This window comes from Apus apus, chromosome 2, assembly GCF_020740795.1.
Source record: "Apus apus isolate bApuApu2 chromosome 2, bApuApu2.pri.cur, whole genome shotgun sequence".
Taxonomy (NCBI): Eukaryota; Metazoa; Chordata; class Aves; order Apodiformes; family Apodidae; genus Apus; species Apus apus.
This window is the reverse complement of record NC_067283.1, coordinates 152,024,301-152,048,031: the sequence shown is the minus strand read 5'-3', so window position 1 is coordinate 152,048,031 and position 23,731 is coordinate 152,024,301. Positions and strand designations below refer to the sequence as shown.

Genomic DNA, 23,731 nt, shown 5'->3' with positions numbered 1-23,731 from the left:
TACATCAGTGAGGGTTAAACAATCAAGGTCAGTGGAGTTGGGGGCTTCTGTGCACACTGGATTACTCAAAACCCTGCACATAATAGCACTTGTTATCTCTTCCAGCCACGTTTAACTGTTCTGCTTGTGTTCCCAAATCCTGATGATTTTTATGCTGAACTGCCCACTCCAGGCTACAATTGGAGGAGGGAGACAATGGGTCCAGTCTGGGAAATATCTAGCAGCCTTCCAGCAGCTGAAGGGGCTACAGGAAAGCTGGGAAGGACTTCTTACAAAGGCATGGCGTGATAGGACAAGAGGTAATGCTTTTAAACTGGAAGAGGGGAGATTAGGTTAGACATTAGGAAGAAATTCTTTAGTGTGAGGGTGGTGAGACACTGGCACATGTTGCCCAGGGAGGCTGTGGAAGCCCCATCCCTGGAGGTGTTCAAGGCCGGGTTGCATGGAGCTCTGAGCAACCTGGTCTAGTGGGAGGTGTCCCTGCCCATGCAGGGGGATTAGAACTAGATGATCTTTAAGGTCCCTTTCAACCCAAACTGTTTTATGATTCTATAAAATGGAGGAGAGGGTTTAAGAGTGAGAAATGATGATGAGGGGGACATGAGAAGAGGCTGGAAGGTATTGAGGGTGGAGAGGAGAAATGAGAAGGGAAAGTTAAGAAGGTCTGGGGGGGAACTGTGGTGGTCAGGATGGCATAAGAAGGGCCATTTGGACACCCAGATGGTGCTGGAGATGGTCACTGACTGAGACAAAGCTCCAGATCTGTGCTGTATTGCACTTCTGGATGCAAAGGAAGGGAAGGAGAGGGGGGCACAAAGCAAAGAGGAGAAGGTGTATGAAGAGAAAGGCATTGGAAGGGAGTGAGTGTTATAAATGTGCAGAGAGGGTGGGAGGTGGATGAGGGGCACCTCGGATCCCCCATGATTCCCCATAGCAGGAAGCCACCATTCTTCCCCTTTGGGTCTCACTTGGTCTCTGGGGGATGCCAGCAGCAGTTTGAAGTTGTCTGCCTGCTGCACCCTACAGATGCTGCCTGGATCAGCAGCAGCAGCACTGGCAGCAGCAGCAGTAAAGGGACAGGGTCAGCTGCTGGCAAGCTGCTAGAGCTAGAAGAAATACAACAACAAGAAATTATATACATAGGAAAAGGAAAATGAAGCAATGATGGGTTGGGCAATTAAGCTAAAAGCATTTAAGAGTATAATCCAGCTCTTCCTGTCAATAATTCAGGAGTCCAAGATCAACCTAATTGATTGAACACCTTCCACAGTAGTCAGCCCCTAATAAGACAAATGAAATGTCTTTTTTATTGTCAAATCTCCATCTCACATTTGCACAGGCAAAATCCTGCAGGGCTTTTCATTTGAGGAGCTTGGGTATTTTTTCCTCTTGATGGAGATAAACTGAGGGCCAGCCTCTGTTTCTGAACAGCAGTAAGTGAAGCTGGTGTGCTCCTTTGGCTGTGGGTGGGTGGGGAAACAGAGCTGTGCTCAACAGGATTCACACGTAAAAACATGGATAGGTCATAAAAAGTTGAACCCAGTTCCCAGAGGATTTGAGTGCCTAGGACACTTGGCCTTGCAGGCTCCAAAGGACTATAGATCTTACCCTAAAACCTGTGTCTTTTTATCTCCCTTCCTCTAAAGAAGAACCACATTAGCATCCTTGGTTTCCTAATAGTGGTAGTGATGTTTATCTTTTGAGGTGGTGTAGATATTTAAAGGGGACTGGACAAATGTTTAACTTTTTCAATTTGTGTGAGCCAAACACATGGCAGGTTTAAAACAAAAAAAAAAAAAAAAGAAAGAAAAAAGAAAAAAAGGCAGAAAATAAAAAAGTTGGGTTGAAACTGTTCTGTGTTTTGTAGCTTTCTCCCCAAATCATACCAAATGCAGTGACTGGGTGACCTTTGTGATGAGATGGTAGGGCACGCTCTGTGAATTTGCTTGATTTTGTTTCCTTTGGGCCATATTCCTGACTCTGGGGGAGATCACCCCAGCAGAGTAAGGCTTGTGAACACCAGGTCCAAAACATGGCCCGTCACTAATCAAAAGCTGCTTTGGGGAAGAGGTAAGGCTTGAGTTGCTACTGATGTACAGACAAGTACCTCAGAGCAGGGTGAAAGCCTGTGTGTGAGCAAGGCTCACCAGTTACACTGACACATCCTCTTGTGTGCACAGAGGCTCTGGGACTGGGTTTTTAGCCAACAGAAATCAAAGTAGCTGCTTTGGGGCATTCTGCTGACTTAGAGAAGCTGAAGACCCAGCCCTGGGGTGAGGGAGCAGCCCTGATTATGGTGTGTGTGTGTGTGTCTTTAATTAGGAAAGACCACAAGCTAGGCATGCTCTGGAGTCCCCACTGAGTTAACCTTTTCACTGGTGTGACACAAGTTACCTATTGAGCAAACCCAAAGTCTGGAGGTCTGGTAGAGGCTTTCCTCATTTGCTGTTATTCCAGATGCTTCCCCACAGCTTGGCTGAGAGAGAGGAAAGGAGGGAAAGTGCCTAAGAGATTTAATTTTGCCTGTATTACCTCTGAAACATTATATGATGTGCTCGAACGCTTGATCTGACCAAGGAGTAGTTGTTTTATTTCCTAATCTAATAACTTCATGATGTCTGTCCCCTCTTAGCTTTGCTCTACCTTGACTGTGCAAGTGCCATTTAATTGTGTTCTTGTGAAAACTAAAGGCCAGTAGCTTTGCCAAGGATGGCTAATTTTATAATGCACCTCACCAGAATTAATCTTGTTGGCCAAGATAAGGCTGATGGTTTATAGTTGGCAATTATGGTCATAGAACAACTGTTGTAATGGGGGCTTATAGGCTATGAAGTTCTTTTAACCTGTGCATTGCCTAAGGAGGCAAGTGGTTGTCATAGTCAAGACAGAGGAGAATGAAGAAGGGGCAGATGGGAATGAAAGAAAGTGGGTAAGAGAGAGGAGAGAAATAGGACCCCAAAAAAGGTGAAAACAAATACAGTGAAGGCACAAGAATGGTGTGGAAGTGATGTATATTTGGAGCAGAAGAAGAAGAGGAAGGCCAACAAGGGAAATGTGATGGAGAAAGAGAGAAAGAGAGGAAAGGAAGAGAGAAAGAGAGAAAAAAAGGAGGAAAGAGAGGAAGAGACAAAGAGAGAGGAAGGAAGCAAGCAAGCAAGCAAGCAAGCAAGCTGATGTGGTGGTGTTAGGTCATAGGCTGGACTTGATGATCTCAGAGGTCTTTTCCAGCCTTGGTGATTCTGTGCAGTGGGGGGTCATTATGACATATGGACAGAAATTCTAGTGGCCCCTCAGCAGTGCTGCTGCTTATTTAAATAAGCTTCAAAGCTTGCAAATGAAGCTGAAACTGAGCCTTAAATCACTACAGGAACAGATCTGGAGGATATTAGCCAAGGTTTTGTCCAAAGCAGTTTTAAATAACTCTTTGGGTGGGTTTTCTTCCTTGTTGAACAGACTAAGAACTTTCTTCAGTACATGGCCCTTTTTGGGGGATGTCAAACTCTTAGTGGGATCTGTATTCTTCATGGCTAGGCCCTCTCCCTCTCTGGTATCCACATCTGGAAAGTGCAGATTGTAATTCCCAGTGTCAGAGGAGAATTGTGAATAGTCAGGGACCTTCTCATGTTATTCTGTGTCACTGATAAATTCCCTGCCACTGTGGGGTCTTGGATCACAGTGGAGGTTCTCAGATATAAAAACTGTGCAAATAGTGGTTGTGACTCCTCAGAAATGTCACATGAAGTATTTTGTCAGTGTGGTTTCTTGAGCTCCCTTATATGGGGGAGTACAGGGATGAAATAAGGTGAAAAGCACCTGCTTATGGTATTAAAATAATACAGTAGGACATTGTTTTCCATCCAGCAAAAGAGAAATGGTGAGGAGTAGAGGTTTGAAGAAGTTAAGTAACTTCCCATTTCTTCCAGCTCAGTTTGACTATTTCTGTTGGTTGGGAGCAGAAAACTGAAGTGATGGATTGCTCTGATTATGCTCAGTCAGGTGCATTAGATGGTGTCTCACCCTGCTGCCTCCTGCAGTCTTGCTGTTCCATGTGCTTATCAGGGCTGAAATGGAAAAGGCAGGTGTCTATGAACAACAAACAAATAAAAGGGGAGGTGAAAGATCACGGATTCATCTCAGCAAAAGGATTTGTTGGGAACTGGAAATGTGTTGAGGAGATAAAACTGAGCTACCTTTAGAATAACTAACTGGAATATGCCTGTCAGCTTCATGAACCCCATCCCACTTCTGATGGGTCATTTGTTGGAGAGATACTTGCAATATAAGGGAATTTTCTTTTTACCATCCATCTGTTTAATGCTAGCATGGAGCTTAGCTCAAACCCTCATCTCTAGTTAAACCATGAACTCATGTACTGGAGTTACAGAGCTATGAGTTCATAGGCACCAGGGAAGACTGCTCTGTTTTCATCAGTGTGAGACAAAGTAAGACCCCATGGATTTTTAGCACTGTGAACAAGAGACAGGTAGGTTTGATTTGCACTACTCTATTTCAAGTTTTATGCCAGTGCTGTCTACAAGATCTGTCTAAAATTGTGTGGAATACTGTTGAAAGTCTGTGCAAATGCAGCATTGAATTTCTGTGTGTCTGTGTCTAAATTCGGGTTGTGGATGTACAGAAAAATTGAACTCAGGCTGGAAAGGTGCAAAATGCTCTAGAACTGAAGCTGTCTAATGCAACAGCCTAGCAGTGGCTGCTTGTTTCATCCTAAGAAAAAAATCAGACTAATGAGATATGGCTTATCTTTATTAATCTGTGGGAGCAGGGAAGAAAAACTGGGAGGACTGCTGTTTGGGTGAAGGACTTTACTTTTATGATAACAAGCAGGCCATGAACAAGTTTGAAAATAGGAAGACTTCTAGCTGGAAGAGCAGTGTGTTTATGGATAGTCTTACAGCTTGATTCATGGAGATGACAGCCCTAACTGAGGTGGACCTCCATCTGTTTAAGAAGGAGATTTTCACTGCATATGAACTCAAGTTCTGGGTTTAATATCCCTCAGGCTCAAGTTCCTAAAACATGGGACTTACAGTCAGGTGACTTACAGAAACTTGGACAGTTTCTGCTGGCTGAAGCAGCATTCCACAAGAAACACCTCTGTTTTCACCTTGGTGGGAAAACGTACTGGTGGTCTCTGTGCTCTCTGTGCTTGATTCTTTGAGCTAGAATTTGCTATCAGAAAAAATAAAATAAAAAATATATATATGAAGTGGCTTCCTCTGAAAACACCAACCCAGGGAGTTAGAGCAGCCTAGCTACAGTGGTGTAATTACCCTGACACTGCAATTCCAGCAAATCTTCCCCTAGACAACCTTGGACAAATGTTGCAAAACTTTGACCTTCACATTTTAACTCAGCTCTTCTGTCTTCGAAGTGCAAGGATAAATGTACCTCAAAGTTAGGTACTGACTCAGTGGAAAACTGAACAGAACAGTAGATGTGGGCAATAAATTTCCATTAACTTTCTTGGTTTCAACTTCCAAAAAATGCTTTCTCAATCGGAATTGAACTTTTTCCTTCACAGGAGTTTTGGTTGAATTATTTAAGTTTTTCAAAGACAATTGACAGAACAGACTGAAAATTTGTAAAGCAAAATTGAGAAATCTCTTTTTGCTTGGATTGTCAAGCATAAGCCTGTCTTGGGAATAAGAGCAAAAGAAATAATAAAAATAAGATAATTGTACATTGGTAAAATAAACTCAATCCGTATAATTTTAACAACGTGTTTTTGTTTTGTTTCTTAATGAAACACGTAAACTCTTATCGACCCAGCTGAATCACTGCTTGGTCTATATGTGATATAATGGGGGAAATTACAATGGTCTCTACTTGCTTTGGCTGTTAGATCACTGAAGCCAGGTTTCAACTAATAAAGCTGCTGCAAGATTAGTGTCTGCAGGGAAAATAGCCTCTTGCCTTTGAGCATTTCCTCTTAGGAATACAGGAAACCACCTGGAGTCTCCTGCTCTGCAGAGTGACTACGTGGAGTTTAGAAAGATGATGATGCCAAGAGTATGTTCCCCATCTCTGCCCTTTATCACACACCATAAGCCACTGAACATTCACCAGTGTTCTTGTATAGAATAATGGAATCAAGATCATCTCCATGGCACATAGAATCATAGAATCACAGCATGTGTTGGTTTGGAAGGGACCTTAAAGATCATCTAGTCCCAGTCCCCCGCATGGGCAGGGACACCTCCCACCAGACGGGGTTGCTCCAAGCCCCAGCCAACCTGGCTTTGAACACTTCCAGGGATGAGGCATCCACAGCTTCTTTGTGCAACCTGTACCAATCTCACCACCCTCACAGGAAGGAATTTCTTCCTCATGTCAAATCTAAATCTCTACTCTCTCAGCTTGAAACCATCACCCCTTGCCCTATCACTCTATGCCCTTGTAAAAAGTTTCTCCCCAGCTTTCCTGTAACCTCTTAGGAACTGGAAGTTGCTCTAAGTTTTCCTGGAGTCTTCTCTTCTCCAGATTGAATAGCCCCAACTCTCTCAGCTTGTCTCCAGAGCAGAGGTGCTTCAGCCCTCTGATCATCTCTGTGGCCTCCTCTCTCCAGGAGCTCCATGTCCTTCTTGTCTTGGGGTCTCAAGAACTAGCCACAGCACTGCAGGGGGAGTCGCCTGAGAGTGGAGTAAAGGGGCAAAATCACCTCCCTCGACTTCTATTGCCCAAGGAGGCCATTTCTAGTGGGGATTGAGAAAAAATACTGGTTATTGCAATCACATATGTGCAGTAGAAGGAGCCTTTGGGATGTACAGAAATTACAGCATCAGGAAAACTTTGATATACAATGAGGTCATCATGTTATCATGGTGACTAGTCAGACCTATATAACCAAAGAGGATATTTTGCTGTCCAGGGAACTGATAATCCTGCTACCATGGTCCTGCATCTGTAAGGACTGTGCACAGGGTCTAGCAAAGATCCTGAAAATTTCTGAAGAGCAAGAGGGATCTCAAACAAATGCAATACCAATTATCACAGGATCTGCTTCTGAAGAGACATTTAAAATGTGAATGTAGGCACATGTTGTAAAACACCTATTGTCTTCCTCACTGCAGGACTTTGTGCCAGAGAGCTCTGTTTATAGCTAACATCGACTGAGGGATAAAGCTGTGACTGCCTCCAAGAAATATAAAGGAGCAAGTAATGATGGAGAGAAATAAGGTGTGTTGGATTGAAGGCTAGAAAGGAACACATTCATTTGGTCTCCTACACTGTGATAAAAGGCAGCATAGAAAAATACAGGCTTTGTGTCAAAAACCCTCTTCCTAATAACTGGATCTGCTAGACAGGGGAATAATTTCTTTAGGGGGAGAGCAGAAATAATGTTATTTCAGTTATTTAAACAAAACTGGACAAAGCCCTGGAGAATATATTGTAGGGAACAATCATGCCAGCCCCTGGGAATGGATGACATGACATGATAAGTCTTTTCCTAGTGGTTGCTACGATTCTGCTCAGATTGAACACTTGTTCTGGGCATGATTTGTCCTGGGACTAGATGTGATGTGAGCCTCAGGTCAATCCTCTGGCTGTTTCAGAGAATAAAATGGAGAGGAGGAAGGGGAGGAAAGGCATGCAGGGGCAGTCAGAAGTAGAGAACATGGGGAAATGTTGACTCAGAAGTGCTACAGGGCTTTGTGCAGCCAAGTATCACGGTGCCAGAGGTACAAATCATTCTCTGGTCCAGATGCAAAAGTTTTATTCTGAGCTGGTGGTGTGTAGGGGCCAGAAAACCTGATCATTTGGTGCTTACCACAAAGTTCCCAAGATGTGCAAACCCTAAGACTCACAGACAACCTGCTTGTCCTTGGACTTTGGAGGTATGTTTTCCTTGCTGCTGGCTGCTCTGTCTTGCTGTGTCCCTGTGATGCACACATGCTCTGCCTGGCTGCCAATTTGTACCACTGCTGAGTTCTTCAGAAGGGTGGCCAGGCTCAGCTGCAGTCCAGGGAACTGTCAACTACTGCCCAGCTGGAGATCTAGAGCAGAACTGCTGTTGGTGGGAAATGGTGTACTAGAAAAATGGCCCAAATCACTGTGGTTTTCAATGCATCCTCACAGCACTGGAGAGGAGCCTCTTCCCTCTTCCCAGCCTCTCTTGTGGAGCAGAAGAAGTCATAGAGATGAGTAAAGATGATGTTGTTGCATCTGGCAAGTGCTGGTATTCTTTATTTCCTCAGGAGTGGAACACCAGGTGGCTCAGGTGATACCTTGGGTGCCCTGTCATCTTATTCAAAAGAATTGCCAGTGACTGCAGGAATCTCTTATCGAAGCTGTAAAAATAGAGGCTAAGTTCAACATAAGGTGGTTTGAGATAATTGGGTCTTCTGTGTCATGTGGTTGAGCAGGAAGATTGTCAGTGATTTCATGTGGCCCTTGGAAAATTTCCACTTCCCCTCATTTGCTTTTTCAGTAAAACGCTTTATAGTGTAAATGTTACACAGGAAAAAAACTGGAAAAGGTTCACGTGCAAAAGGAAAAAAAAAAAAAAGAACAAACAAGCAAATTCAAAACTCTCAAATGCTTCGTTTTCTTAAAGCAATGTTTTCCAGGTTTTGTCTTTTGCTAGAAACATGTCATTTATTTCTTGAGCAGCAGCAACAATTAAGCCTAGTTTCCTGTGAACTTCGTAATGTCCCCCAGTCCTCTTTAACCCTGATCTGCATCCTCCTCCTGGCAGGCAGATGGATATTCCATCACAGGCTGTCTTAGAAGGTGATGGAGACATCCCATTCCTGCAGTTCTCTTCCATGCCCGTACATCTCAGCCCACCTTGCAGGACCCCCAGCTCCTGTTTCTTTCCTGAAACTGGCCAGAGAAAGAGCTGATTGCATTGCAGCTGAGTCTGCACTGTGTGTGTGTGTTGTTTTTTTGGCCCTTTTATGTGTTTTCACAAATTGGCCAGATGGCAGGCCCAGCAGAACAGATTACTATCAAGTTCACATTACAGCTTCTTCTAAGTGGTGGAAATTGGTGAGCAGCTTCAAAGCTATTGGGGAGGAAAGACAGATGGGCAGAGAAGCAGATATGGGTGGCTCAAGCTTATTGAGGAATGAGAATAAAAGCAAAGTTATTGAGATAAAGAAGAGTTTCTTATGGCTCAATGTAAACTTGTAAATCCATTCCCCAGTGGGTGTCTGAAAGACCCAAATCATAAAATCATAGAATCACAGAATCTTTTTAGTTGGAAAATACCTCTAAAGTCATCAAGTCCAACCATTAACCTCACACTGCCAAGTCCACCACTAAACCATGTCCCTCAGCACCACATCTACTCAGCTTTTAAATACCTCCAGGGTATTTACCAGGCCTCCACCACTTCCCTGGGCAGCTTGTTCCAGTGCCTGACAATCATTCAGGTGAAGAAATGTTTCCTAAGACATTGTGTCCAAATCTCTGCTCCCCTCTTAGGAAGAAGCAATGCCTCTCGAAACAAGGGTCTTTGTCCCATTGGGGATAGAAGTTTGCTGACAGGCAGTAGACTCAGTGTGCCTGGTGACCTTGCAGAAATCACTGTGCCAGGGGTAATTTCTGAGGCTGAGGCAATTCTCTGTCCTGACTCCAGATGCACATGGATCTGGGCTGGCCTCCCACTCACAAGAAGACAAGCTTTGGCTGTGTCTTCACCTGCTGGTCACAGAGAAAAGCTGTTTATTGTCCCCCTCACTTGCTGGACGCTGCTTCTCTGCATGTGTGTGTCTGCCTCCCGGGTCAGAGCTGATTTTGAAGCTGTTTTTCCCTGAACATCTTGAAAATTTGGTTCCAAGATGAAGAAGAGATCTCTGTCCTTATGGTGGGGACAATAAAGTGAGGGGAGCCTGCTGCATTTCCCAGAACAGGAGGTCTTCTGGAGACCCTGATACAATGCAAAGTGAGGAGTGTCATTGCCAAGGTGGCAAGGCCTTGCCTCTGCAGTCAGGACATGGAAGCAGTCCTGACTGAGCTGAGGTGAGAGGCTGTGCTGACCTTGTCCAGGGATTTCAGATCTGAGGTGGCACCCGGGGGTTGGCACAGCCTTCCTTCTCTCACACAGTGTCCACGTTGTCACAGCACAGGCTGATGTCAGCCCACATTGCTGTGTGTTCCTGTAGGGAGCTAGGCAGCACGCTTTGGAGGCTGTCTTTGGGGCATGGAAGGGGAGGATGTCTTTGAGGATGGAAGCTGTGCAGTGTAAGAGAGATCATTCAGTTGATGTGCTGCAGTGAGGTCATGGAATCGTTTTGGTTGGAGAAGACCTTTTAGATCATCAAGTCCAACCATTAACCCAGCACTGGCAAGGCCACCACTAACCCATGTCCCTCAGCACTACATCTACATGGCTTTTAAATCCCTCCAGGGATGGTGACTCCACCACTTCCCTGGGCAGCCTGTTCTAAGGACCTGACAATGGACTAAGGAGGAAACTAAAGGAAAAGGGAGTCCTGGAGATGTCTGGGGAGAAAGGCAGTGGGATTAGGAAAAAAATATTCACAGAAAGAGTGGTTAGAGACTGGAACAGGCTGCCCAGGGAGGTGGTGGAGTCACCATCCCTGGATGTGTTTAAGGGTCGTTTGGATGTGGTGTCGGTGGAGATGGTTTAGGAGAGAACTTTGTAGAGTAGGGATGATGGTTGGACTTGGTGATCCGAAGGAGCTCTTCCAACCTGAATAGTTCTATGATTCTATGATTCATGGTGAGCCCAAACATCTGGGAGAGAGCAGAGGGAGCAGTCAATGCTGGTGTGCCAGGAGGCTGGTGCTGCTACGCAGCAACTTTCATCCAGGTACAGCATCATCCATGACATGCTCTCAGTTTCCCCACAGAAGAATGCATTTATCCTGGTAAATGAGTTACTACCAGTTAGTTAGATGAAGTACCTCCCTGATCCCTACTGAAACCTTTTCCATCTGCACTACGATGACCACGTTTCTTCTCCCTGCTGAAAGGGCGAGCAGCAAATCCAGCACAGAGCCCACCTGTTCTTTGTGGCAGTTCCTGTGACGTAGATGAACCTCTGAAGTGAAGTGTGTGACATCAGGAAGATGTTTTAATCTGAATTATGCTTGCTCATCTGATTAACAGGTGCTGTTATCCCCTTTTCATTATCTCAGGGCCAGAGCTGCTGCCAGCATGAGTAAGAAAGGTTTGAGTCACAGGATGGAGTAGTTCATTTCTTTCCAGAGGCTGTTGTCAGAAGCAACCAGGCCCAAATGTCCATCATGGGATTGAATGATGTGTAGATGAACCAGGGGAGAAACCTCCTCCTTAGAGAAATAAAGCGTCGCTCACAGAGCAGAGTGTTGCTTCAAGATTCAAGACACCTAAACCTCTTGGCCATTGAATGTGAATCTAAATGAGCCTCAGCCTCTCTGCAGCTACACACTGGCCTGGACACCACCTATAAATAACTTACTGCTGCCACATTTAACTCTTTTTTTTTTAACACTGACCATGTGTTTGGCCTGGTACCAATGCACATCTAGAGACAAACCTCTCCCAGTCTCTGACAGAGCCCAGTCTAGAAAAACACCCTTGGCTTTGCACTGTGCAAGCTCCATCTATGCTAGTAAGTAGAGCAGGACCCGTGTTTTGCAATATATGGAGGCCAACAGAGATGGCATGAAGAATGCTATTAACAGCACTGCCCCAGAGTGGTGCCTAGCTGCAAGGGTCCTGGCAGGTGTCAACCTCCATGGATGGACCAGGCAGTGGACAGTGGAGGTTGGTCCAGGGTAAAGGAGAGACAAAAAGATGATCAGAGGGCTGGAGCACCTCTCCTCTGAGGACAGGCTGAGAGAGTTGGGGTTGTTCAGCCTGGAGAAGAGAAGGCTCCAGGGAGACCTCCTAGTGGTCTTCCAGTACCTGAAGGGGCTGCAGGAAAGCTGGGGAGGAGCTTTTTACAAAGGCTTGTAGTGAGAGGACAAGGGATAATAGCTTTAAAATAAATTAGGGTAGATTAGTATTAGTTATTAGGACAAAATTATTTACTGTGAGGGTGATGAGACACTGGCACAGTTTGACCAGAGAAGCTGTGGCTGCCCCATCCCTGGAAGTGCTCAAGGCCAGGTTGGATGGGGCTTGGAGCAACCTGGTCTGGTGGGAGGTGTCCCTGCCCATGCAGGGGTGTTGGAACTAGATCGTCTTTAATGTCCCTTCCAATCCAAACCATTCTATCATTCAGGATTCTAAAGCCATGACAGAAACTATGCTAGTGATTTAAGAGCGTGGACAATCAAGGCTTGGTGGAATCCATCCCTTGTCCCAGTTTAGTTTGCTGGAGTAGATATCACCTTGCAGTATTGGAGGTGGTAACTGCGTAGAAGCAACACACCAATGTTTTCAGGGTTTTTCCCCATAATGTTTTATTTTTGTTATGGTTTTACTTATTCTGGGCAGTCTGCATCATTGTAATAGCATTGAATTGTTTATTGAGACCCTTTTTTGCCCCAGAAGCAAAGTGTTATTCAAGAGAATTTGTGTTGGAGAACAAGACCAACGTTATGGGCCCATGTGTTCACTGCATCTGAGCGTGGTGCAGAGATCAGTGATGTAGATCTAAGCAGGCTGGTGTGTCCACATGAGGCCACACAGTGCTGGAGGTACTTGCTTAGAGCCTCAATGCAGACAGGGATTTTTGCTGATAAAATGTCTATAAAATCGTGAATGACACAAAGAAGAGGAATAAGGAACCATTGTGTCTGGTTTCTTCCATAGAGGAGGTGAGGTCATCAGATGATAGTAATGGGAGAGAAATAAAGAAATGATGGTGATTTCTTTTAAAGAACCCATGGTTGATCTGTGGACTTTCTTGTCACAGGATGTTTGGACTAGATGATCTTTCGAGGTCCCTTCCAACCCCTAGGATTCTATGTTGCAGGTGCTGAAAGTTTATACACATTCAAGGGACAATGCCCAAGCTCATGGAAGAGAAATCCATTGTGTGCTGCTGAAGCCAGTGAAACCAGATCTGGTTTAGGAAATCCCTGTGGTCCAAATTATTAAGCTGGGTACATTCATACTTTGGGGAAAATAAGCTTTGAAGGAGGCTGAGTGGGTTTTCCCTAGATTTGCCCCAGACTTTCATAGCTACACTCTGGCAAACAAAGAAATACTATTCCTTTTTTTTTTTTATTTTCCTAAAATTACATGGTCTTTGGGAGTTTTCTGCCCCCAAAAAACAGACAAGGCCTGGAAAAATCAAAGGCAGGGAAGACCTCAACAGGGTACTCACTTGGTGTCAGCCCTTATGGTCTGACTGTTTGCCTCCCTTGCCTACACTTCCCTGCAGTTCTGTTTGATGTCTGTAGCCCAGCCCTTCCAGGAGGCCATGGCTTTGTGGTGCATTGGAGCTCTGCAGTCCAGAATTGGAGCAACACTCTGAGACATGACATTTCTTCATGCCAACCTATTCTTCCTGGTGCCAACCCAGATGAGCTCTGTCTTGAAAGCCTAAGCAGCTGGGAGGTATTATAAAAGAGAGTACTAATCGACGTGAAAGTTACTTAGACTGTCCTTCATCACTCAAATTATGTCTCATTGAATATCAGACAAACCTGCTTGCTGTGGTCATATTGCTGTACTGAGGAACCTCAGCAAACTGGTTAGTATACCAGAGTAGTACAAGGTAATATTGACCTAGGTGTGGTCCAGTGGGAAGCTCCATCTATACCTTTCTCACTGATTTGTCAGCCCCATGGTTTGTTACGGGTTGCCTTTGCTATACCTAATCTTAAGGTCTTCCATTTGATCTTTCTTCTACACCACAGAAGAGTGAGAAATGTCAGAGTCAACTTAACCTTTCTATTCCTCTTTAAGCCTTGTGGTCCTTATTGTTTACATGCAGCCATCTGTGCATGCTCTGGCAAGGGGCAGTGACAGTCAGGTAGAGAAGGTTAAGCTGAGTTTTGGTAGCTGGAACCTGCTACCAAGGCAGCTGCTTCTGCTTCTGCCTTTACTTGAGACAAGTAAAACCCAACTGCTTGATGCCTGACCCTGAGCACTGCACAGGGCTATTTCCTGGCATTAATGATCTTCTGTGCCCTTCTTCTTCTGGCAATTACTAACCTTCTCATTTTTCCCAGAGGCATTCTCTGATGGTAAGAAGCCAGTGGTTTGTTTTAAATTTGAGATTGACGGAATTTCAGAGAACATGCACTGCTGGAGTTTGCTTTTCATGCATTGCCCTGGGTATTGCTGGATAGATTCTGTAATGCTAACATAATGGAGAATTAAAGTCTTTCTTTGGTGTATTTTGAAACCCCTCATTTCAGAGTGCTGAAGGCAACGACTAAGGTGCCTGTTCCTTAAAGCCTTGTTGTACTGGAGAAATACATGACTCTAATCCCCCCTACATGAATCTATTTGTAAAGCCTTATTCCAGCTTCATGGGTAAAGTCCTTTCTTTACCCCAGCTTCATGGTGAAAATGTGGGAAAAGAGACATTTACCTGATAGTGTGGAAAGTGGGTATGAAGAGAAATCAGAATTTCTGTTTGTTCTGTCTACCTGTGTGAACTGGGGAGAAATTACAGCCTGCATGTGGCTGTGCTTTCTTGTCTGTCAAACAGGGATATGGATATACTCCTGTCCTATGGGAGAACCCTGAGTTCCAAATTAATTGCAAAGTCTGTGACAAATCTTAGAAACTCAATTGTGATACAGTGTGTAAGCATATAATACTTATGTGTTATAATTTCCCTAAACCCCCTCTGTGGATGTCCTTAGTTAGAGGGATATAGTGGTATCACAAGAAATCTTTTTTTCAGCCCAACCATTTTCTTTAGAACCCAAAGTGAAAGCTGTTTCCACCAACTGCCATCTCTGCAACCATCTGGAAAATCACATTTTCTGAAGCTTCCCTTCTCTTTATCAGCTGTAACTAAAGCTATAAAATGGAAAGATGTCCCTGGTTTAATTAACACCCCTGTAGTTCAAAAGCTGATCTTAGTAATGAGAGGCAATTACAGCCTTTATTGAGGGACAGTCAGGTGGAACAAACAGAGCATCAATCTATTGAAGAAACTTCCCTTTCCAGGTAATTTGAAAACTCCTTTTTATGATGAACAGGCTACCTGGCCTGTTTTGCAACCTGAAAAGAACTTCCTATTTTGATTCATGTGCTCCTTTTGTAAACTGGTTTTTCCATCCAAACCATCTGCCAACAGCTAGCAAATGAGCTGAGGAAATACCTGTTGCTTTTTAGAGGGCATTCTTGTTGTTTTTCTCGTGTTATTTTCCTGTCCACTGTTGTTTTGTCATTTTGAAGGTTGCCTGGAGTTTGTATTTCTGTTTTAGTAAAACTTCAGACTCTGGTGCACACACATCCTGAGGGCTCTGCAGAGTTCTGGTCTCTGCAACACATAAATGATGATGAGCTAGAGAAGGTCCAGAGAAGGACACTAAAGTGGTCAAGAGACTGTAATTTCTGCTATATGATCTAAAAAGGCTCTGGCTTCAGTTCAGATAGAAGGGACAGCTGAGGGCAGGGGTTAAGCTGAGTTCAGCTGAAGTCATGCAGGTGATGGATAAGGCAGATGTACAACTTTAATACTAGAGCTAGTGGGCTCTAGCTGCAACAAGCAGATCTGCTTGAAATTGTGAATCACTTTTTTACACAGTAGATACTGAACTTCTGGAATCTGTTGCCACAGGACGTTAGGGCAGTGGGAAGTGTCAGCAGGTTAAAAAAACTAAATAAAAATTTGACAAATTCAGAGCAGCAGATCCATTACTTGAGTCTAAATGTCATGGGGAGGGCTGAGGCAGCACAACAGGAATGGTCTGCAGAGAAGAGTCATGCTTTTCTGGTCTGCCTCAGTAGTATCTCAAGTGCTGAGATGCTGTCTGGCTTCCAGCTTCTGCTCTGCAAGAGCATGGGTCTGCTGTGTGCTCTGTGTGTCATCTGCCAGCCCTCTGTGGAGATCCTGATATCTCAGGGCTCTCAAGTGATGTTGATGCCTCTTTCTGGAAAGCTGATTTAAACCCTCAGTGTCTGCAATGCAGACACCTACGGTGGAGCTCTTCAGTGAAGGTGGAGCTCTACTGATGATTCAGATGCCACCATTCAGCTGGTTGCTTGTAGTTGTCTGCTTGTGCAGCAGGTTTCTAAACTCTTGTGCAGTCAACAGATGACTAATGGGGACTTAATGGACACAGTCAGTGGAACAGTCACTAGTGTCATTTCATCTCACCATAAGGTAGACTTGGGATGGTCTAACTCATCACTGTCTGTTTTCATTCAATCTTTGTTGACATCACAAGGGGAGCTTGGACACTGAGCACAGGTGTAGATACCAAAATTTAGGTCTCTTAGTCTTGAACTGAGTTCTGTCCCAAGATTTTTATTGTAATGACTGTAGAGAAATAGGAGCCTGTTGAGAGTAACTCACTGAGCTGTTTGAGACACCTAGGTGGAGATGAGATAAACTGCACTTGGGAAGTGCATATTTCTCTTCATTGACTTTAGGAGGAGTCTAGATGGTGATACCTACGTGGTCAGTGCACACCATGGCCAGGTGAGTCCCAGCCATCCCATTGTGGTACTGTCACTTAGAACCTTATCTGTAAAAATGTAGATTTTTAAAGCAGTATGATGTGAAAAAATGAAATAATTTCAAAACAGGCACAAACACACTTATGATTTGATGTAGAATAAAGGTTTAGCCATGGTTTTACTGTCTGTAAACTATGCTGTGAAACATACTACATCCTCTGACTTGGATTAGGTTAATACCCTGCCAAAATTGCCTTTGCCAGACTAGCTGTACAGGCTGTAAAACTATGAAACAAGCTGGTAAGTTGTTTATTCTTCAATAATTAAAGATAGAGCAGGCATTAAACACCTAAAGTCCCATGGTGTCCCAGCAGTGCGTGGCTTTCATGGGGTGTCTAAGAGAAAGGTTTGTTCAATATGGCAGAGTTTGGAAAGGAATTTCTTCCATGGGTGGATCAGTGGATGTTGTTAACCTCATCCTGCCAGCAGGCACAGAATTGGGATGCCATTAGTGTCCTCTGGTTTTGGGAAAGGGCAACACTAGCTCTTCTGAAAAATATTGTGGACAAGACAACCTGTTTCCAAAGTTTCCACGATTGCATGTGATACAGGACGGACGTGAAATTTCTTTAATACATGAATATATTATAATCTTATTTCAGAGGCTGCACAGTTATTAGAGGTAGGATAGACTGCCCATTCTTCCAGCTTCCCCACCCCTGTGTGTACAACTTAGTTATTCTATGTCTCACTTGCTTTGGATGCAGGATGTGGGTGAGGAAATAGAAAGACTTTGTGACTGTGATGTTCCTGTAGCTTTGGATCTGGCGGTGGCATCAGAATCTGTGTGATTCCTGTGGTTTGCATGGAGGGGGAGCCATGGTCCTCACCTGCCTTGCTGACTGTCCTGTCTTTTCATTCTTCTCCCAGGTTATGGACATGCTGCCCCAGGGACGGATGCAGGGAAGGCCTTTTGCATGTTCTATGCTGTCCTGGGGATCCCACTGACACTCGTCATGTTCCAGAGCTTGGGTGAGCGCATGAACACCTTCGTCAAGTACCTCTTGAAGCGCATCAAAAAGTGCTGTGGGATGAGGAGCACCGAGGTCTCCATGGAAAACATGGTCACTGTGGGTTTCTTCTCCTGCATGGGAACACTCTGCATTGGAGCAGCAGCCTTTTCCCAGTACGAGGAATGGAGCTTTTTCCATGCTTACTATTACTGCTTTATAACATTGACTACGATAGGGTTTGGAGACTATGTGGCCCTGCAGACCAAAGGGGCCCTTCAAAAGAAGCCTCTCTACGTGGCTTTTAGCTTTATGTACATTCTAGTGGGGTTGACAGTCATTGGGGCATTTCTAAATCTGGTTGTTCTCAGGTTCTTAACCATGAACAGCGAGGACGAGAGGCGGGATGCCGAGGAGCGGGCGTCCCTGGCAGGGAACCGCAACAGCATGATCATCCACATCCAAGAGGACTCCCAGCATGGTCGGCCGCGGTACAAGGCCGAAGTAACAGACCTTCAGTCAGTTTGTTCCTGCATGTGTTACAGGTCCCACGAGTACACCAGCCGGGTGGTGTCCCACCAAAATTCGTTCAGCTCGAAGCTGAACCCCCAGTACTTTCACTCCATCTCTTACAAGATAGAGGAGATCTCACCAAGCACATTAAAAAACAGCCTTTTCCCGTCCCCTGTCAGCTCCATCTCACCTGGGTTGCACAGCTTTACAGATAACCACAGGCTGATGAAAAGGCGAAAGTCCATCTAAAGGGATTTGTCCTTTTCTTTTCCTGGCTTTCCTTGTTTTCCCCCAATTCTTCTCCGTTGTTTCGGGGTTTGTTTCTCTCTGTTCCTCGAGCGAGGCGGAGCGAGGGAGCAGAGAAACCCAGTCCGAGACTCCGCTCCTGAGCATGAAGCATGATGGACTATTCCTGTTCCAGCAAAGTATGCCTTACATTACCCCCTGGGTGGATGTCCCGAGGATCCGAGGTGACGTGAAGTGGGTACCAAATCCAAAGTTGCACACACACAGCTGGGAGCCTTCATGTGCCACTGGCACTCCTGACCTAATGAACTCTTGTCCCCCCACGAGCGTGCGTGCGTGTGTGCGTGCTGGGTGTGAGAGCCTGCCCGTGTGCGTGCAATTCCACAGCTAGTGCCATCCGACTCCAACTGAAGCATCAGGTATTGGTTTACTTTTTTTTTTTTTTTTGGTTTGATTTTGGTTCTTTCCCTCCAGCCTGCTTTGAACTTTTAGATTGCTTCCCAAACAAACAAACAAAAAAGGAACGGGGGAGGTGGGAGGGGAGCCAATTTGGTTTGTTGGGTTTTTTTTGCCAAGACAAGCATGCGCCGTAAGCAGCCAATATACCAGGTGTATCATGCTCAATTTTTTAATGCTAGATTTTAGATTCTATTAACATGACCAAAAAAAAAAAAAAAAGGAAAAAAAAATAGAGAAAAAGAAAAAAAAGGCAGGAAAAGATGGATCATTTTAGCTTGCCAGTTCAAAATTTCAAATAATAAAATAAAATAAAATAAGCATGCACTTTGTAAAACTGGTATGCATAATAAAAACACAAGAAAAACTAGCAATGGAATTAATAATCAAAAGCAAATAATCCTATTGATTTAACTATATTTACTTTTTATAATTTTCAACTGTTCCAACAATTTGAAAGAGAAATTTTAAAGATAAATTGGGAGAATTGTTGGAACTAAAGAGTGTATTTTGTTATTTTTATTTATAAATTTTATTATTATTATTATTATTATTATTATTATTATTATTATTATTATTATTATTATTATTATTATTATTATTATTATGTGCAGCAATTACCTGCATGAATAGGAATTCTTAGGTTTGGATTTTAGGATGGGTATAAATAGGTGGATGTGTATTTTTTCTTATATAACAGTGACAGAGTATTCCTTGTTTTAAATAAAAAAATAAAGATGATTGTCTCTAAATGCTTTTGATTTGTAAATAATGGAAAGCCTTTGTTGGTCTCAGGAAGAATTCAAGGGACAGTATCTTGTGTTTGGCTCACTGGGAACTAGTGAGATGAGCTGTGCTGTTGCTTTTTTGCTAGGCAGAAAGGCAAAAATGCAGGCAGCAGAAACAGGCAAAAGCAGTCTTGCTCCAGTGTTTGGAGTGTAACACTGGGGGTGCTTGTGTTGAGAAGCTGTAGTGGAGGGTGTTGAGACCATCTCGTAGAGTTGTTCCTTGGAGATTGTCCATCTCTCCGTTGTTCATCTGAACCAAACAGACTTTACAGAACCAAATTAGAGGCCTGATCCAGCTCCCTTTTAAGACAATAAGAATTTGCAATGATTATTTGGGATTTAGTGCTTTTGGGAGATTTATCTTTGATTTGACAGGGGTAGGACTAAGAGTTGTATCAGCCTGCACCTTTGTCTCTCATTTAATCCTGTCTTTTCAATCCCCTTCCGTGTTAACTGGCCGTACGAAACCCATCTTGTTTTTGGCACTGATCTCCTCCAGCTGATTCTACCATTTTGTGCTCTCAGTACAAAAGCAATAATCCTTTTTTCTTGTTCTTAAAATAGATGGTGTGTTTCTGCACAAGCCCCAGCTCTGAGCTCTGTGTGCTGATGGATGTTGATACCCTTTCAAAGAGGCATCTATAAAAAAGCATTAATAGGGAGAAATGAGGAATGTCACTCCTCCTCTGTTCTCTTCTCCCTGGCTTTAAATTATGAGCTATATCAAATATGTTCACGTTCTCCTATTTCTGTGTTTCAACAAGTAAATGAAAAGCAAGTATCTCAGAATCACAGAATCTTAGGGGTTGGAAGGGACCTTCGAAAGATCACCCAGTCCAACCCCCCTGCCAGAGCAGGGTCACCCAGAGCACATCACACAGGAACGTGTCCAGGCGGGTTTGGAATGTCTCCAGGGAAGGAGACTCCACAACCTCTCTGGGCAGCCTGTCCCAGTGCTCTGTCACTCTCACAGGAAAGAAGTCAAAGTCCATGACTGACTCCCCTGTGTAGCTTCCTTTGGGTTTATAAATTGCTGTGGCATGAAAAGCTCCATGAAGATTAGTGAAGAAATAATTCAGGATTCTTAATGAGGATGGACTTTTTTCAGCCTAACGTGGGGATAGCATCCTCCAGCATGGCAGGAGAGCATGCTGGATGCATTCATGATGTGCTGCTTGTTATCATGTCCTAAGGCAAATGCTGAGGGCAGAAGTACTGAGGCAAGCATGCCTAGAAAAGCAGTTTCAGGATGTGTTAAACCACCTCAGTGGTTGCCACCTTGAAGCTGGTTTCTGTGACGGTGGCCCACAGGGTGCAGGGTGGTGTCCAGATTAACTTCTGTAGTCTTTGCTTGTGGCATCCCAGAAGTGCAAATAAATGTAGGTGTCTTTTCCTTCTAAGGAGACAAGAAAAAGTAAGCCTGGGATATACACATCTCTAACATGTACAACTGCTGGCTGTGTTTGACATTGGAGAAAAGCAGGAGAAGCCTGGGCTTTTGCAGAACTTGAGTGAAATTCTGTCTGCCTAGCAAAGGAGAATTTTTGAAACAGGACTTTTAGCAAAAAACTTCAACAGTCTTGTGAGAAAGGTATAAAATATTGATTCCTTTTTCCTTTATTTGTCCTTTCAGAAAAGTGAAAAATTATACTTCTGCTGCATATAAAAAGAATCTTTAAATGTCACATAATTCATGTTAAACTCCAGAATTTCAAAGCTTTTACATACTCTAGCTGATTTGTCACTAAATCTGAAACCATGAATGAAGAGAAAGTTTTAATACATGGGGTATTTCACCAGGAGAACAATTTACCTCATTGTGTCATGGGTTATCTGCCACTTAGTGTGTCTTTACATTAAATCCCCGTGGGTTTATTAAAGCTCTGCTTTAGATTAGTCAAAGTTTATGGCCATGTTTGAAGAAATCTATATATGTTGATAAGAAGGCACCAGGGTAGATGGCTGTAGGGATACTTTAAGTCTAAAAATGTGTCCGTGGGAAGTGTTTTGCTAAAATGTATCTGCATTCCTTAGGATTTTAAAATATGTTTGTTTATTTTTATTTTCTGCCTGAAGAACCTGCAGTTCTGTCCAATCTATATTTTTGTCACACGAGGTTTGAAAGGGGCAGGATTATTTCCTGCACACATTCAGATGTTTGCATGAGCCCTTGCAGGACTTTGCTTCGTGAGCAGCCACAGAGAGAAGAGCTCTCATCTGTACACATCAGGACGCCAGGCAAATATCCTGCCTCTCTGTTTTGTCATTTTTGTGGTTCTTGACTGATGTGGGAGTAATGACTTGGGCTGTCTGGAACTGGAACTGACTGTATCCTGAAAGGGAAGCTTTTGTCCAAAGTTAATCCCAGCTTTTCAGTCACACATGAAAAGTCAGTCAGTGAAAGCTGAGCTGGTTTTTGTCTGCTCTGTCTCTGACTTTTTCCTGCACTCCATGAATACTGGCTTTCTTCCCATGACACTGCTTTTTCATGGAACATTTTCTCTAGTGTCTTATTAGTTTTATTCCACTTAAGACATTCGTTCTTTCAGCTCAACCTCTGTTGCTTGCTACTTGCTCTTTGGAAATTCAGCTAGAAGCAGGTAGTAGTGCTGCTTGTGGCAAGACATCCTAATATCCAAACTATGTAACCTGTGTTTCTGTAGCACACAGCCTCCTGCTGTCACTTTGTGATGCACTCACATTCCCCAGAGCCTCATTTCCTCTACTCTTCCCTATTATTAACCATTAGAAATAATAATAATAAATCAGATTAGTCTATTTATGTCACACTAATGTGCTCTTCATCAAAACAACACAAATTTAGCTCCCTGCTGTCGACTTTGATTATGTAACAACCCTATCATATTTCATATCATCATCAAAGGGAAAAATCAGTTTGATCAGTGAAGCACCAAAATAGCTTTGACTGAGTGTGCTGTGGTACAGAAACCAAAGAGGAAACTTAGTAGGACAATGCAGGCACCACTCTGCTTGGGCTTCATTACTGCCTAAGGAAGACCCTTACTGATCTATTGGGACTGCTCTGCCAGAACTCCAGAACTTTGTGTGTGTGTGTGTGTGTATATATACATATATACACTGTATAGACAAAGATGGAGTGGGACAGCTCTAGAAGGAATGTTTGGATGCGACTTCAAGGGTCCAAAATATCTTCTTCACTGTTAATGAGTGGAGGAGACCTTCAGAGACCTTCAGTGTCCTTCAGCTGTAGACGTGTGTTTGGACTTCTCTGTAACAGCTCATGAGGACAAAATCAGCAACATTATAAAATAAAAAGAGGGAAGTGACCAAGTTAATCTACGGTGTTGTAGGTTGTCTCCTTAGCGTCCTAGTAATTCAATCAAAGAAATGCCAGGGCAGTAATCAAGATTATTGTGAATCAAACCTGAGCAAGGCAATTCCTTGCTTTCTCTGGCAGATTTGTAAGCTTTTGTTATGGGGAAAAAAAGCATCATTTGTTGCTAAAAGCTTAAAACAGAGCAGTCAGTGAAGCACGATGGAGAATGAAAGTGTTCCAGAATGATTTCCTGTGTGCAGAGCAGAGAGCAGGGGCTTGGGTGGAAGTAGCTTTCAGTTGAAGTTTATGTCCTTATTTAGCTTTACATAATATTCCTGTTAATATTAGCATCTAATTTAGACAGTCATTTCAAGTCTTTGTGAGGAAGCCAGACCAGAAGGATGTATTGAAGCGTGTCCATTACACTCATGTCATGGGCTTTTTAATGCATATTTCAACAAGACAGCATTATTGACTGGAATATTGCCCTAATTACAATGAGAATCACAACACCACTACTTTCATCAGCTAGAGGTGCATAATGCTTGCAGAACTGAAAAAGAAGTACTGCCTTTCTGACCAGTCTGCCTATCTTCTAACTTTGATATCAAACTTTTTGGGGGGAACTTCAGCAACATAAAGTGTATGAAAAGAATTAACCACCATAATGATAGACCAAAATCAAAACAAATAGGATTTGTTGCATGGGATGTGGAGAAATTTATGGAAGGTGCTCAAGGACTCTTATGCTAGTTAATCTGAGCTAGTTAACTTGATGCTGAATTGAAAGAGAGAAAATGGAGGGCACCCTTTGCTAAAATGCAGTTTGCAGTTATTTAAAATGAAGATAATTAACATGGCAAAGGAACTTTCACACAAAAAAAGTACTAGGAGGGCAAAAAGAAACATGTAAA

The 23,731-nt window shown here is 43.5% G+C and overlaps 1 protein-coding gene across 1 annotated transcript in view; it reads left to right on the top strand.

Annotated features, from left to right (window-relative positions):
- KCNK9 (potassium two pore domain channel subfamily K member 9) overlaps positions 1 to 18,324 on the top strand; it is an 86,723-nt gene extending 68,399 nt beyond the window's left edge. Inside the window, exon 2 of the mRNA XM_051612437.1 lies at positions 17,437 to 18,324. Within this exon, the coding sequence (XP_051468397.1) occupies positions 17,437 to 18,278 (842 nt within the window). The 3' untranslated portion in view covers positions 18,279 to 18,324. The remainder of the gene's footprint in view (positions 1 to 17,436) is intronic.
- The last annotated feature ends 5,407 nt before the right edge of the window (positions 18,325 to 23,731 follow it).